Source organism: Tachyglossus aculeatus, unplaced genomic scaffold (genome assembly GCF_015852505.1).
Source record: "Tachyglossus aculeatus isolate mTacAcu1 unplaced genomic scaffold, mTacAcu1.pri scaffold_177_arrow_ctg1, whole genome shotgun sequence".
In the NCBI taxonomy this organism is placed as follows: Eukaryota; Metazoa; Chordata; class Mammalia; order Monotremata; family Tachyglossidae; genus Tachyglossus; species Tachyglossus aculeatus.
Window position 1 is genome coordinate 204,500 of NW_024044898.1, and position 10,565 is coordinate 215,064.

Genomic DNA, 10,565 nt, shown 5'->3' on the forward strand with positions numbered 1-10,565 from the left:
ATCTCTGTTGACGGCACTACCATCCTTCCTGTTTCACAAGCCCGCAACCTTGGTGTCATCCTTGACTCTGCTCTCTCACTCACTCCTCACATCCAAGCTGTCACCAAAACCTGCTGGTCTCAGCTCCGCTACATTGCCAAGATCCGCCCTTTCCTCTCCATCCAAACTGCTACCCTGCTCGTTCAAGCTCTCATCCTATCCCGTCTGGACTACTGCATCAGCCTTCTCTCTGATCTCCCATCCTCGTATCTCTCCCCACTTCAATACATACTTCATGCTGCTGCCCGGATTGTCTTTGTCCAGAAACGCTCTGGGCATGTTACTCCCCTCCTCAAATATCTCCAGTGGCTACCAATCAATCTGCGCATCAGGCAGAAACTCCTCACCCTCGGCTTCAAGGCTGTCCATCACCTCGCCCCCTCCTGCCTAACCTCCCTTCTCTCCTTCTACAGCCCACCCCGCACCCTCCGCTCCTCTGCCGCTAATCTCCTCACCGTACCTCGTTCTCGCCTGTCCCGCCATCGACCCCCGGCCCACATCATCCCCCGGGCCTGGAATGCCCTCCCTCTGCCCATCCGCCAAGCTAACTCTCTTCCTAGTGAGAGCTCACCTCCTCCAGGAGGCCTTCCCAGACTGAGTCCCTTCCTTCCTCTCCCCCTCGTCCCCCTCTCCATCCCCCCATCTTACCTCCTTCCCTTCCCCACAGCACCTGTATATATGTCTATATGTTTGTACATATTTATTACTCTATTTATTTATTTATTTTACCTGTACATATATATTCTATTTATTTTATTTTGTTAGTATATTTGGTTTTGTTCTCTGTCTCCCCCTTTTAGACTGTGAGCCCACTGTTGCGTAGGGACTGTCTCTATATGTTGCCAACTTGTATTTCCCAAGCGCTTAGTACAGTGCTCTGCACACAGTAAGTGCTCAATAAATACAATTGATTGACTGATTGTTTGATTGATTGATTGATCTATAATTCTGTTTTGCATGGCGTAGTGGGTAGAGCACGGTCCTGGGAGTCAGAAGGTCATGAGTTCTAATCCCGGCTCCACCATTTGTCTGCTGGGTGACCTTGGGCAAGTCACTTCACTTCTCTGGACCTCAGTTTCCTCATCTGTAAAACAGGGATTGAGACAGTGAGCCCCACAAGGGACAGGGACTGTGTCCAACCAGATTTACTTGTACCCTCCCCAGCGCTTAGTACAGTGTCTGGCACATCGTAAGCGCTTAATAAATACCAGTATTATTATTATTATTGCTGTTGTTGATGTCTGTCTCCCCCACTTCTAGACTGTGAGCCCGTTGTTGGGTAGGGATTGTCTCTATCTGCTGCCGATTTGTACTTTCCAAGCGCTTAGTCCAGTGATCTGCATTCAGTAAGCGCTCAATAAATACGATTGACAGTGAATGAAGGATCCGGGCTGCGCGGGGGACGAAACCCTTTTCATCCTGGGGCGGGATGAGGGAGCGGGGAGGCGGGCATGGGGGGTAGTGGGCGTGGCTTCTGCTGGGAAGGGGGGTGGCCTAAGCCCGCCCCCTCCTGGTTTCCACCAATCCGCTTATGGTAGGCGAGGAGGTGGGCGTGGCCTCTCCGGGGGAGGGGCGTGGCCTACGCCCGCCCCGCTCCTCCTCTTCTCCCATTGGGCGTGGCGGTGGGCGTGGCCAGCCTCGCTCCTCCTCTCCTCCCCTTCTCCCCGTCAGACGTTGACGCCCCCTGCTGGGCAGCATCGGCCTCGACCCCGGCCGGACCTTGCGTTCGAGGCTTTGTGGTGTCGGGAGACCCTCGACCTCCGACCCCTAGGCATCCCCGTGCTGTGACGTCACCCTCCCGCTGTTGCCTTGGAAACAGCCTCCTGCTCGAGGGCGGGAGGGAGAGCAGCCGCCTAGGTGCAGAAGAGGCCTCATTGGGTTATTATTATAGGGTTATTATGATTAATAATAATAATGATGGTATTCGTGAAGCGCTTACTACGTGCCAAGCACTGTTCTAAGCATTGGGGTAGATACAAGGTAATCAAGGTGTCCCACGTGGGGCTCACAGTCTTCATCCCCATTTTACAGATGGGGGAGCTGAGGCCCAGAGAAGGGAAGTGACTTGCCCATAGTCACACAGGGGACAAATGGCGGAGCCAGGATTAGAACCCAGAACTTTCTGACTCCCAGCCCCAGCTCTTTACACTAAGCAACGCTGCTTCTCTAAAGCTAGCACTGGGGCCTGCCCACGCTCCCCCATGCTCCTTTCTGCTGCCTCCCTCTGGCCTAGGTTCCTAATGTCACAAAGCGGGGGAAGGAAGGTGGGGGTTCCTGTCCCGTCCGCCGGGGTCCCCCCCACTATGTTACCTCAGTTCCTCCCTCGCCCCTAGGATCCCGAGGAGGCGGAAGCCTGGAGAGGGCCATCGGAGGTGGCCCAGGGCCTGCAGAGCCTTGCCAGGGGGAGGAGGTCAGCCTCGGGAGCCCCGCTGTGCCCCCCCAGGAGTCAGTTGTGGCCCCAGAGTGGAGATGTCTGTGCTGAGGAAGTACGAAGTGGCCCAGGAGACTGAGGAGGAGTGAGTCCAGTACAGTCCAGGGGCCAGAGAGGCCTGGCAGAGGGTGGGGGATGGTGGGCAGGGCATACAGGGTGGCAGTTGTGGGGCTTAGGGCTGGGGGAGAAGGGCTGAGAGTAGGAGGGGGGTCTCAAGGGAAGGGGGGTCGGTCTACCCTTCAACCCACTCTGTCGCTGACCCTAATGACCTCCCCACAAGTCCACTGCATCATGATCCTTCCCCACCTGGCCCTCCCCTCCCCTGATGCATCTTCCCCCCAACCTCCCTCCCGTCCCAGGATCTACTGGGGCTGTTTCTACTTCTTCCCCTGGCTGCGGATGTGGAAGAGGGAGAAGAGGTAAAGGTGGAGCTGAACAGGAGCCCACCCTGGGAGAGGGCGGATAAATCCTGGGGGAGGGTAGTTTTCAGTGGGGAGCCAGGGAAGTGGGGGCACGGAGCTTGCTGCAGGTTGCTGGCCAGAGGGAAGACAGAACCCACGGCTAGCCCTCCATTCTGTTGGGCCGAGACTCAAGCCTGAACTAAAGTTGGAAGCTGAGCAATGGGGTGGGGGTGGACTGGGCTGGGGGCAGGCTGTGGGGGAGGAGGCCACTCTCTCAAACCCATCTCTCTCGGCCCCCTCCCAGGGCAACCCCCACTGGCAGGCAGAAGCCGGACCCTGTGTCGCGGCTTTTCAGCTGCCTGTCCAGAAACCTCGACAACACGGTCCCCCTTCTGGCCTCCACCCGGAGCAGCCCCCTCGGCCCGGCTCACCCCTCCATCCTGCCCGGAGGCCACCACCCGCAGCTGGCCAGGGACCCCCTCGAACTATAGCCCTGCCTGGGGACCCCACAGCCTATAGCCCCTCAAGCAACCTATAGCCCCCCCACAACCCCGAGGAGTAAAGATGGATCCGGATCTGGCTCTTGTCATTTGTCCCTGTCTGTCTCCACTGTTCTGGCGTCAACGCAGGGAAGAGGGGGCAAAGAATCGGGGCATGGAGATTGAAGGGGAGGGGGCCGTGTTTGGGGGGAAGGACTTGGAAGAGGATCTGGGGGTGCAGGAGAAGTGGGGTGGCTTGGAGAGAGAGGAGGGGTGAGCCAGAAGGAAGAGGGGGATGGAAAGTGTGGGAGATTCGTGAGGTGGAGAGAAGGTGGGGCGCACGCTTTGGGGACAGGTTAGCAGCCAGATCGGAAGGGAGGGGCAGGTTTCATGTGGGAGGGTGCAGGGTGCGACTCTCAGAGTGTGGGACCCCTTCCCTCCTTTTCCCACTCCCCTCCCCCCCATCTGGCCCCACCTTCTCCCCCCTCCCTGCCCGCCCCTGCCACTGTTTTCCCAGATAAGAGCTGATGACTAGGACATGTCCATGCCAACACTGGCCCCTGGAGAGGGGCCCTCAGCGGAGGGACCCCAGCGTGTCCCCCATCTCAATCCATCAATCAGTGGCATTCATACATCTCCCCCACAATGCCCCCTTACCTCTTGGCCTCCCATCTATCTGTCACCCAGCTCTCTCCTCCAGCCTCACTGGCTAAGCCCGCCACACTTTTCTCTGACAAACCCCTCCCCTCCCCTTCCCACACCCGACTGAGAGCCCGTCTCCTCCAAAAATACTCCGGACTTTGGCTTCACTGGAAACAGGAGCTGTCTGGTGGGAATGAATGGAGCGGAGACAGCAGGAAGCGAGAACTGGAGGCCTTCCTCAGGAGGAAGAGAAGCAGCATGGCCTAGTGGATAGAGCACAAGCCTGGGAGTCACAAGGACCTGGGTTCTAATTCCAGCTCCATCAGCCGTCCGCTGTGTAACCTTGGACAAGTCACTTCACTTCTCTGGGCCTCAGTTTCCTCATCTGCAAAATGGGGATTAAGACTGTGAGCCCCAGGTGGGATGTGGACTGTGTCCAACCTGATTAGCTCATACCTACTCCAGCACTTAGTACAGTGCCTGGCACAGGGTAAGCGCCTTAACAAATACACTTAAAAAAAGGAAGAGAGAGGATCTGAGATTTTGTGGGACTACCTCCAAGTACCCTCTGGAGAAGCAGCATGGTTTAGTGGAAAGAGCCTGGGCTTGGGAGTCAGAGGTCATGGGTTCTAATTCCGCTTCCGCCACTTGTCAGCTGTGTGACTTTGGGTAAATCAGTTCACTTCTCAGTTACCTCATCTGTAAAATGGGGATTAAGACTGTTAGCCCCACATGGGACAACCTGATTACCTTGTATCTACCCCAGTACTTGGAAGAGTGCTTGGCACATAGTAAGCACTTAACAAATACCATCATTATTATTGCTATTACCTATTCCCAAGTGCCTCCTATTAGTGTGCTCTGCACCCTGTGCTCAGAGGAGCCTGGATGTCTCTGCCTCCATTCCACACACGCTCGGTGGCTTTTCTCTCCATCTCCCACCTGAGACCCTTTCTTGGTATCATGGAGCTCTGGATGAAAGTGGAGTCATTCATTCATTCAATCGTATTTATTAAGTGCTTACTGTGTGCTGAGCACTGTACTAAGCGCTTGGGAAAGTACAACAAAACCATAAACAGTGGCATTCTCTGCCCACAATGAGCTCACAGGCTAGAGGCCTGGGGATTTGCTTGTCCTCATGTCTTCTGAATCAAGTGAGCAATCCCGTTGAAGCTGAGGTCAGGTTTGAGAGTGGAGAGGAGAAACCTAGGGGCAGGGTACCCATTTCTGAGATGGCATTTTTCTAAAGAGCTTCCCCCCCGTGGCCGCCCAAGGCAAGACCCTCCCGTCTGCCGGGCTGAAGTGGAGGGTAGGAGGGGAAGCGGGGTAGGAGAGGAAGAGGCTCTAGGATGGCAGGAGGCCCAGCACCCCAGGGCAGGGCAGGGAATAGTTCCCCTAACTGATGGAACCCTGTCTTTATCACTGTCATCCATTGCCCCAACAGGCTGGCAGGGTGGAGTGCGATACGCCCAGACTGGGGAGACTCCCCAGCTGTATGCCCCTTGAGGGTAGGGATTGTGTCTATTCATTCTACTGAACCCTCTCAAGTGCTTGGCACAGCGTTTGGTCCCCAGTAGGGGCTCAATAAATCCGGCTGCTGGACTGATGGGCCGGGGGATGGGGTGGAAGGAGAGTTCTAGGGAGAGGGCTTTTCCCAAGGGTCTGGAAGGCTTCTCCTCACTCCCAGCAGCTGGGGGTGCAGGGGAGGGCGGGTTCTGCTGACACCTCTATCTGCAGCCTCATCTGGCAGTAGAAGCGCAGAAACTGGAATCTCAGCTTCTGGGCTCCCAGGGTCACTGGTGACCCAACCCCATTCCGGGGCAGGGTGGTGGACAGGAGGGGCACCTCTGTAATCAGGCATTCTCTACAGCTTTGCACTGGATAGTGGTGTGTGCTTGCCTCCATGCAACCAAATGGATCTGGGTCAGACCCCGCAAAATGACCTTCACGGCCTCTCCTCCCACCAGCCCCTCCCTCGATTTAATAATAATAATAATGATGGCATTTATTAAGTGTTTACTATGTGCAAAGCACTGTTCAGGTTACAAGGTGATCAGGTTGTCCCACGGGGGGCTCACAGTCTTAATCCCCATTTTACAGATGAGGTAACTGAGGCACAGAGAAGTTAAGTGCCTTGCCCAAAGTCACACAGCTGACAATTGGCGGAGCCGGGATTTGAACCTCTGACCTCTGATTCCAAAGCCCGTCCTCTTTCCGCTGAGCCACGCTACTTCCCCAGCCACACTGCTTTTCCAATGTGTTTCCCATCCTTGCAGGCTAAGCCCACCTACCTTGAAATGGCCGCAGCCCTGGCCCCAGCTCTCTCTCTCTCTCTCTCTCTCTCACACACACACACACACACACACACACACACACACATCATGTCCCCAGCTTTTTTCCATACCACAATACACATGTACGGCATGTCCCCTCCACTGCAACCTCAAAAATACTGTTGTTGGGAGCTAGGGTTGACCCACCCCCAGGTTCTGTTCCCCCCAGGCCAGTTCCAGCTCACGCCAGCCTCACTTCCACTCCAGGGCCTCCATGTGCCCCTGGAGTTCATTGAGCACCCCTAACTCTGAGAGCTCAGGTTGGGTCCTCCTCTCTCCAGTAGAACAGCATGGCCTAGTGGATACAGCATGGGCCTGGGAGTCAGCAGGACCTGTGTTCATTCATTCATTCAATAGTATTTATTGAGCGCTTACCGTGTGCAGAGCACTGTACTAAGCGCTTGGGAGACTATGATACAACAATTGGTCAAAGAGCAAGTGACATACTTTGGCAAATGAATTTTAGTCTTCCCACAAGAAAGAAGGAATAATACATGAAAACCAAGGCACTGAATGAAATTTTGCCATAAGGGTAGAAATATTCTAATCCTAGTTCCGTTACGTGTCTGCCATGTGACCTTGGGCAAGTCACTTTACTTCTCTGTGCCTCATCTGTAAAGTGGGGATTAAGACTGTGAGCTCTTTGTGAGGCAGAGACAATGTCCTACCCAATTACCTTGTATCTACCCCAGTGCTTAGTACAGTGCCTGGCACAAACCATATTTAACAAATACCACAATTATTATTATTATTATCAGTCCTTTCCTTGTCCAAGCCAAGGAGCGGAGGGGACAGGGAGGGCTGGGGGGTCTGGAAAGATGGGGGAAGGAAAGTTGGTAGCCATGGGGTGGGCAGGTGGGCTATGAGACAGGATAGCCCCAGCTGATCACTTGTCCAGCCTAAAAGTCAGTGCCACAGGGAGGCCTGACACCTGGATCTTTGCTCTGACACCTGGCTCTGACTTATCAGAACCCTAAGTTTCTCTTTGGGGCTGATAAAGTCACCTGCCCCTCCCTACCCTACCATCTCCCACTCCTTGTGGTCTCCACCCTTCCCCCCCCACCCCGGCACCCCTCCACCCCACCTCTGAAGTACACACAGACACATCTACATATATGCTGGATAAGTTAGAAAGGGAGGGAGGGAGGGAGGGGACCCTTGCTCCACCCCCAATCAGGCCCCACCCACCCCCAACCCCAGATAAAAGGCCAGGTGGGGGACAGAGCAGCCAATACCCCTGCAGCATGAGGGGACCCGGGCTAGCACTGACCCTGGCCTTGGCTCTAGCCCACTTCTTGATCAGTTTCCACCAGGGGGAAGGTAAAAAGGGTTGGGGATCTGATAGGCGTTGGGGAGAGGAGGTATGGGGACAGTTGCGTTGAAAAGGACTGGGGAGGGGTTGAGGGTGGGGGTTTGGGGTCCAAAGGTACAAGAATAACTAGGGGACTTTCCTTTGCTTCCCACCCCTCCTCCTCCTCCCTACCCTCAAATCTCCAAAGCCCAGGCAGGGAGGGAGGGAGCTGGGAGTCTGGGGGTGGTTAGTCTTGTGGGGGATTGGGTGTGTCTCTGTGTGTGTGAGAAGGGAAAGGGAGGTTGTGCTATGGACTTGGGAGAAGAAATTAGAGTGAGTGTCAGTGTGTGACCAGAGAGAGAGAGTGTGCGTATGTTCATTCATTCAATCGTATTTATTGAGTGCTCACTGTGTGCAAAGCACTGTACTAAGCGCTTGGGACAATACAACAACAGACACATTCTATGCCCACAACAGGCTCACGGTCTAGAGGTGTGTGTGTATTTGCACACATGTGCTCGACGCTGATGCCAGGATGAGAGATGAAGGAGGGTGATCCAATATCAATGTCAGTGGTATTTGATTGGCATTTGATTTGGTAATCGTGTCTGTGCTTCCCCAGGGACCTGCCCCACCAGGGTCCTGCCAGTAAGAGAAGCAGTGTGGCTCAGTGGAAAGAGTATGGGCTTGGAAGTCAGAGGAAGTGGGTTCCAGTCCCAGCTCTGCCACTTGTGTGCTGTGTGACCTTGGGCAAGTCACTTGACTTCTCTGTGCCTCAGTTACCTCATCTGTAAAATGAGGATTAAGACCGTAAGTCCCACATGGGACAACTGATTACCCTGTATCTACCCCAGTGCTTAGAGCAGTGCTTGGCACATAGCGCTTAACAAATACCATACTTATTATTATTATTATAAGGTTAGGCTGGGCCCGTGGTGACAGAGCCTGAGGCCGAAGTGGGACCTGGGTGGGTGGAAGTGAGCAATGAGGCATGAGATTCAGGGGACCCTGGAGTCAGAGGACCTGGGAGTTAGGGGAGGGAAAAGGGAGGCCTGGAAGTCAGAGGGCCCAGGAGAAGTGGAAGCCAGGAGTCAGGGGACCTGGGAGTCAAATGACCTGGGAGAAGGGAGACCCAGAAGTTAGAGGATCTGGGAGTTAGGGGACACGAGAGAAGGGAGACCCAGGAATCAGAAGATCCGGGAATCAGAAGACCCAGAAGAAGAGGGACCTGGGAGTCAGAGAACCCAGAAGGGGGACCCAGGTGTCAGAGGTCCTGGGAGAAGGGGTAATCGGGAGAAGGGGGACCTGAGAGTCAAAGGACCCAGTAGTCGGAGGATCTGAGTGTCAGGGGACTTGGAAGAAGAGGGACCTGGGAGTTAGAGGACCCAGGAGATGGAAGACATGGGAGAAGAGGGATCTGGGAGTCAGAAGACCCAGGAGAAGAGAGACTCCAGAGTCAGAGAACGCAGGAGAAGGAGGACCAGGGAGTCAGAAGACCTGGGAGAGGGGGAACCCAGGACTGGGAGGATCTGGGAAAAGGGGGACCTGGGCACCAGAGGACCCAGGCATCAGAGGATCCAGAAGTCAGAGGAACTAGGAGAAGAAGGACCCAGGAGGAGGACCTGGGAGTCAGAGAAACTGGGAGAAGAGGGACCTGCGAGTCAGACCCAGGAATCAGAGGACCCAGGAGAAGAGGAACCTTGGAGTCGAAGGACCCAGAAGAAGGGGAGCCCAGGAGTCAGAAGACCCAGGTTCTCTTCCCAGCTCCACCACTTACTGGCCGGGTGCCCTTGAGCAAGTCACTTACCTCCCGGTGCCTCAGTTTCATCATTTGTAAAATGAGGAATTTCTCCCTCTCACTTAAGACTGTGAGCCCCATGTGGGACAAGGATTGTATTCGACTTACCTTGTTTTCTATCTCCCTAGACTGTAAGCTCGTGGTGGGCAGGGAATATGTTATTTTGGGGGTTTTTTTGTACTTTCCCAAGTGCTTAGTACAGCGCTCTGCACCCAGTAAGCGCTCAATAAATGCAATTAACTGGCTGACTGGCTGACTACCCCACTACTCCAGCGCTTAATACAGTGCTTGACACAGAATAAAGCACTTAACAAATACCATGATAATTATTGCTCCTTTTATTCATCCCCACTCCCAGCCCCACAGCGCTTACGAACATAGCTGTAATTTATTTATTTCTATTAATGTCTGTCTCCCCCTCTAGACTGTAAGCTTGCTGTGGGCAGAAAATGTGTTTGTTTATTTTTGTAGTGTACTCACCCAAGCGCTTAGTACAGTGCTCACTGTAGGTGCTCAATAAGTACGATTGAATGAATGAATGATTATTATTATTACTATGAGTGACGTGAGCCTCTCCGGTCTCTGCATGTATCCCTGGATAGCATTGTTCCCGGTCCCCATGGCATCCTGCTGCACAGAGCTGAGCCGTCACCTGCTGAAACCACAGCTCCTGAACAAGGTGATCGGGGTGAACTTGCAGGAAGCCGGTGGGGACTGTCATCTCCAGGCCTTTGTGTGAGTCCTCCTGACCTCTGACCCCGAGGAGTCACCTTTCCCACCCTCCCCACGGAGCCAGGCTTGGCCCGGACCAGCATCCTCCCTGTCCAGGTGCCGGGTGTGGGTGCGATTCCTCGATCCTGTCCTTAGGGCCCCCAGCATGCCCCGTGGGACCCAGACTGCCGCCCTCCTGCTCCCACACCCTCCGGCCCCGCCCCAGGGTCTTCCCCCCACCAACCCCTCCCCTCGCTCCTCTCCACAGGCTGCACTTGAAACGCCGCTCCCTCTGCGTCCACCCCAAGAACCGCTCCCTGACCCACTGGTTTAAGCAGCTGCGGAAGCTGGGCCGGGATCATCTGATTCCCCAAGGCGCGTGAGGCTGAGGCCCGGTCCCTCAGTAAAGTCGAGCTCTCCGGCGGCCTGCACGTCTGCTT

General features: G+C 54.9%; 1 protein-coding gene across 5 annotated transcripts; it reads left to right on the plus strand.

The window, feature by feature from the left end:
- Positions 1 to 1,652: 1,652 nt before the first annotated feature.
- LOC119923351 (C-C motif chemokine 27-like) lies at positions 1,653 to 10,542 on the plus strand. Of its 5 annotated transcripts, none has more exons than XM_038742777.1 (4): positions 1,653 to 1,917; positions 2,373 to 2,555; positions 10,017 to 10,149; positions 10,394 to 10,542. In XM_038742777.1, the coding sequence occupies exons 3-4, from the start codon at positions 10,034 to 10,036 to the stop codon at positions 10,506 to 10,508; spliced, it is 231 nt and encodes a 76-aa protein (XP_038598705.1). In that variant the 5' UTR covers positions 1,653 to 1,917; positions 2,373 to 2,555; positions 10,017 to 10,033; the 3' UTR covers positions 10,509 to 10,542. The 5 variants fall into 5 exon arrangements, with proteins under 5 accessions (XP_038598705.1, XP_038598703.1, XP_038598702.1 ...); XM_038742775.1 differs by lacking the exons at positions 10,017 to 10,149; positions 10,394 to 10,542 and adding exons at positions 2,830 to 2,889; positions 3,176 to 3,440 and having other exon boundaries at positions 1,710 to 1,931; XM_038742774.1 differs by lacking the exons at positions 10,017 to 10,149; positions 10,394 to 10,542 and adding exons at positions 2,830 to 2,889; positions 3,176 to 3,440 and having other exon boundaries at positions 1,710 to 1,917.
- The last annotated feature ends 23 nt before the right edge of the window (positions 10,543 to 10,565 follow it).

Bases quoted from the DNA above. Each gene is read 5' to 3' on its own strand.
- LOC119923351 (XM_038742773.1), top strand. From the start codon at position 9,953: ATGATTATTATTATTACTATGAGTGACGTGAGCCTCTCCGGTCTCTGC. The intron at 10,150-10,393 runs GTGAGTCCTCCT...TCCTCTCCACAG, and splicing joins TGTCATCTCCAGGCCTTTGT to GCTGCACTTGAAACGCCGCT.